Genomic DNA, 5,525 nt, shown 5'->3' with positions numbered 1-5,525 from the left:
TTTCCATATTTTTAATATCCTTTATGAATATTTATATAATTTTCAACTACATGTAACAGCCATTTTGTTATCACCAAATCATTTCTTCTTCTCTAACAACTACAGGAAAACACTTTCAGCGGCTCAAGATGACATACACTTATATCTACTAAAGACAATGAATTTCCAGTTTATCTTAAATATATATTAGCAAATAATTGTATCAACATATACATATATATTGTAAATTCTTTATATAAATGAAAAAATTTGAAAATCTATGTTTGGAAACTCGTTGCAATGTTCAAATGAGCCCATTGTTTGTAGTAGTTAGTACATTGACTTACAAAAAAATATTCTTTAGTGTAGGAATATAGAACAAATAATGAAGACTAATATAAATATGTTGAGAATGACTCAGCATCAAACCAGACTAAGATTTTGTATTTACGTTTCACCTTTCTCCATCCAGGCTGAATGGCGGTGAGGTAATTATTATTAATTTTTATACTGAAAAAAAGAGATGGTTCATTGAAATATATACGAATTCGTTGTAATTCAGAATAATATTATATCAAAGTAAACATTTTTAACTTAACAATATTCATGCAAACATTAGTGAGAGTAGACCTAGGTATAGGTACTTGTTTTTGACAACAGATGGCGTTAGTAATAGATTGTAACTAGCATCGTGCCGTAAATACTAGCGAACTTACTTAATTTATTGGATAGTTTTTTAGAAGAAATAGATTCACATAAAATTAAGAAGTAATTGTATAATCAGAAGCATATTTTGCAGAGCTTAGAAATATATTTATTCGTAGAGGTTAAAGAAGTGAGAGAAAAAAAAAAAAAAAAAACAAATTTATGCGTCTCGCGACGTTGGACAGAGCTGATAACTTAAACTGTTTAATATAGATAGTATAACTTATAAAAATGTGGGTTACTTATATTTTATAAACATTTACTTGATAATTTGATTATTAATATATTTCTTATTACTTTAAACACTTTTGCCGCCCACACGTAATACTGATGTCGTATACGTAAGACATTAGACTCAGTGGCGCCGTTACGAAACGGTTTATCATCTCATAAGAAGTTATCACTTAAATAATGTAAGCCTAAAATTCCTTGCGTTTTTATTTCTAACACGGGTATCTATTAATTGAGGTTCGTACTTTCGTAAGCTGTGTATCAAAAATATTACCTTAGGTTAGCGCCATCTACTGGATATATATCAAGATAATAATGTTGACGTTAAGAAAGTTTAGGTGTCAACAAATATTTTAGAATGGGATGTTATTTTATACTAGCTGTAACTCGCGACTCGCGAAAAAACTTGGAAATAATTTAAGCCCCATACGAACAGCCTCCCTCAACGCGTAATGTCGTGATCCGGATAAAAGTAGCCTAAGTTACTATTTATTTCATCAGTACCTATCAATTAAAGTCAAAATCGATCCAGTCCTTTCAGGGATTAGCTGGAACAAACAGACGGGCAGTCCGACAAAAATTGTGAAAAAAAAAATAGTTTAAAAAAACTAAGAAAACACGCTTTTATAAAAAATCCAACTAAAAAACAGAAAATAAAATTTAATAAATTTAGATTAAGAATAGTGTAAATAAAAAATAAATGTACATTATTGTAAAAAAGCGTGGGGTGCATTTACAGTCCTTTTTTATGATATTATCAAAGTAAAGATCATTCTACTCATCTGTCAATTAAATGTTTATAACTATTGACACTATGCACCCCACGCTTTTTTACAATAATGTACATTTATTTTTTATTTACACTATTCTTAATCTAAATTTATTAAATTTTATTTTCTGTTTTTTAGTTGGATTTTCTATAAAAGCGTGTTTTTTTAGTTTTTTTAAACTATTATTTATTTTCATTTTTTAGTTGAATTTTTTCGTTGGGTTTTCCATAAACGCGTGATTTTTTTAGTTTTTTAAACTATTATTTTTAAGAACATGAACCGGGCGAGACATTAATGTGTAGTTATTAACTACGCATGCGTAGTTCGCACACTAGCTCTATCTCTCTTACTCGCATGCAAAGGATGCGGAAAGGAATTAATTAATCCTGGCGAATCTAATTGGGATAATCGGATTTTTTAATCGAATTATTGCATTGTCATTGGTCTTTGACAGGTGTGCAAAGTTTCAATTAAATCTGATCGGTCAAAGTATGGCAAAATCGAGCTCAAAGGAGTCGGTTACAAACATACAAACATACAAACATATAGGTGAAGCTAATAAAAGCAAGTTAAAAATGTTATTTTGGCGTATATATATTATGTTCATATGCACGTTGTAAAAAAAGGATATTTCCATATTATAAAAGACAATTCAATTTTATTTAAACACTTTAACAATTTTTTTTTCATTATAGTTCAATCTATACAGATTTTAGGTAAGAGCGAAATATGTATTTTGATGTGAGTGTCTTTTTAACTTCCAAAGAGATTTCTGTAGGTATAAAACTACTAAAAAAGGTATTAACTACAAGAAATTAGGTGAATACTGTCACAATTCGTCATATAGAAATGCAAGTTTACAAATTTTGAAATATGTATATCATTTTTCCCGAACGTTGGATTAATGTAACTTAGGAGGAATGTAAGGAGGTTTACAGATACTTCATATTTGCAACGACGACAATGTTATGGGATGCAATATGCTTACTCCAAGTTTCTCATCGACACACTACATACGGTGCGTTAAAAAAATTTCATTCAATAGCTTACGTTAATACTATAATATTTAAAGATTTATGAATGAAAAACTGTTAAATCACCGTGTGTAGTGTGACGGTGTAAATAGCGAACTCGGACTGGGAATACAGCGTCGTGTGATAAGGATGAAAAGAAGTGAGAGAGAGATATAGTGGGAAAGAGAAAAATTGCACTATAATCTTTATAGTCTGCAGACCATTTTGATTTTGATAATTTTAGTTTCCGGTAATCGGCAGATTACGATTGACGTTGTCCTTGTTTTATTAGTTATAAATTAAAAAAAAAAACACTGGTCAAGACTTTTTTTACTTCTGTCAATTTTCTTATATTATTTTATTATATGTTACCGTCCCGCCTTAATTTATCTAACGCACTAGTTTTTTCACCCATCGAAATTGGATCACAATAACATATCAAAAGTAGAATAAATTTAACACAAATCTCCTCTATAAAATTGTAATATAATTATTACGTAACTCAAAATATCGTTTCTTAATTCATAAAGGACTTGTGAATAAAGTTACCGTTACAGTAAATAGTTTTACTTTCTAGTATGTTTACATATTTTAGATTTAGTGTCAAGGTCTTGTCGATGTTCCAATAAACAAGTATATTTTAATATTTTTAGGTATAGACCAAGTAAATTAAAAATAATTACAGGCTGAGATGATTTAAGAGAGTTAGAAACTAATCTAAAATCTTAGATCTCATTGAGTTAGAAACTAATTTCTTAGAAAGATAACAAGATTTTAATTTTTTTTCTTGCATGTCTTTAATTTATTTTGTATAATATACAAGAATCTAAATTCCTCACCACAGATACTCGTGTCAATTTCGTTGTTCCTTATTATTTATTTTAGTTAACTTTCTTTACTAAGTACCTAGTGTTTATTATTATTATTTTTAATTTACATTTGTTCGATGTGTATGAAACATTTTAATTTGCAGTAACAAACAATTGCATGACAATAATCTAATTCGTTATCGTTATATTTTTAATCTGTTTTATCATAATAATATTTTTAATCTAAATCATTATCATAATACACTTATCATTATATCTTATCAGTCGTAATGGTAAATACTACTGCAGTGTTTGACAATCTGCACTTAGTCTCGCTCGTTTTACTGTTAATAAATGTTATCAGGTGAAAGCAATTGGTAATAATGGCATTTGATTAGTGCTCCAGTGCTTGTGTACTTTGGTGGTTTAATAATTTAGTTACAATACACAATACAGAGTCATATCTATCTAACTCGACTTTAAAGCTGGTTAGGAAAAATATTAACTTAGTAGACTGCTATATCGATATTTGCAAGAGTTCATAACAAATAATCAAGCAAATATAAATTGGATTTTATTGACACTGTAAGTTATTTTAATTGAACTATTTCTGGCTCTAATATAGTCCATATTTAAGTTATTAGAATTTCCGTATTCATAAGGACATTATTAAAACACACAGTATAAAAAACAAATTATCATTATAATGCTCTTTACTTTTAGATAAATATTAATCATGACGAAGTAGTGTTAGGTATTGAATAACAAATCAGTGCTGATATGGCCAAGTTTATAAAGTCGATATTTAATACAACGGAAAGGAGAAAATCTCGATACGAAGACGCGGAGGAAGACAAAAACAACTTCACACCGCCTCTGGATGACAGAAGGAAACTGTCAATCTCGAGATCAGGGCGTTTGAAACAAGCTAATAAAAAAAGACATTCATTGTCTTTGGAACTTTACAATCAGGTGAGTGTTGCCAAGCACATTAATTGGTTTATAATAATTTGAAAGGTATGTATATACAATATATACATATTTATTATAAATACGTTACACAGCAGAACTATATAATTTAGTAATATGAATTTAAATTAATTTTATAGATAATAACTATAAATATTTGAAAATATTATTAAAAATAACAATTGTGGCGCGCAAATCGAAAGCAGTACAGTTGTTGCATAGCGTTAGCATGTTTCAGAAGCTGACTTGACATTTGAATAAGTAAAAACATAGCAAGTATCGGTTTATCACACTTGAAAGAAGTTATCAACAGCGTAACATGTGCGTGTCACACACGTTGTGACACCGTGCTGTTTGCGTTATATCATATGTATGCTATAATAGGAATGAACTTTATTTGTCTTAAAACACAAGAAAATTATATTCATTTCGACTGTTATAGCTCGTTATAACGTGGAAATGTAACGAGATAAAAGAGAGATATTCTCAATGACACTGTTTTATACGCAGTGTGTACTAAGGTTTATGTGTGTGGTTATTATTAAGCATTTTTTTTTTATAGGAAATGGAAATGTATGAAAAGAGGAACAGCAATGATTCTAATGTTGCGAACAAACAGAATGAATCAAAGATATCGAAAAATATTCAAAATAGCACCGAAATAATTACGCCAGAGGAACAAATTGAAAGCGCATTTTCAGTAATCGACAAAACATAAGTTATGTAAGTCTGTAAAAAGACAATTACATATTACTAAGAATACTTTAAAATTTTTAATATATTGCTTCTCGTATTTCACGTACATATATATATACGTATATATATATATATATATATATATATATATATATATATATATATTGGCTTATGAGCGACGTCATTATTCTTTATCGATTAGTTTTTAGGAAGAATGAAACGTTTAAATTTTATCAATTTCCCCACTTCATAATCTACGATTTGTATAAAGTTCAAGGCCTTCTTTATAATTTCCTATTGACAGTAAGTCTTCTAAAATGAACATCAGCTGAATAGTGTCACTTATTATTTAT

At 28.7% G+C, this 5,525-nt stretch overlaps 1 protein-coding gene across 2 annotated transcripts; it reads left to right on the top strand.

Annotated features, from left to right (window-relative positions):
- The first annotated feature begins 3,799 nt into the window (after positions 1–3,799).
- LOC116774739 (uncharacterized) lies at positions 3,800–5,312 on the top strand. Of its 2 annotated transcripts, none has more exons than XM_032667480.2 (3): positions 3,800–4,092; positions 4,231–4,479; positions 5,039–5,311. In XM_032667480.2, exons 2-3 carry the CDS (start codon positions 4,288–4,290, stop codon positions 5,192–5,194), a joined length of 348 nt encoding a protein of 115 aa, XP_032523371.2. In that variant the 5' UTR covers positions 3,800–4,092; positions 4,231–4,287; the 3' UTR covers positions 5,195–5,311. The 2 variants fall into 2 exon arrangements, with proteins under 2 accessions (XP_032523371.2, XP_032523372.2); XM_032667481.2 differs by having other exon boundaries at positions 3,820–3,884; positions 5,039–5,312.
- Positions 5,313–5,525: the final 213 nt, after the last annotated feature.

This window comes from Danaus plexippus, chromosome 23 (genome assembly GCF_018135715.1).
Source record: "Danaus plexippus chromosome 23, MEX_DaPlex, whole genome shotgun sequence".
Classification (NCBI taxonomy): Eukaryota; Metazoa; Arthropoda; class Insecta; order Lepidoptera; family Nymphalidae; genus Danaus; species Danaus plexippus.
This window is presented reverse-complemented; position numbering and strand designations above follow the sequence as displayed.

Bases quoted from the DNA above. Each gene is read 5' to 3' on its own strand.
- LOC116774739 (XM_032667481.2), top strand. From the start codon at position 4,288: ATGGCCAAGTTTATAAAGTCGATATTTAATACAACGGAAAGGAGAAAA. The intron at 4,480-5,038 runs GTGAGTGTTGCC...TTTTTTTTATAG, and splicing joins CTTTGGAACTTTACAATCAG to GAAATGGAAATGTATGAAAA.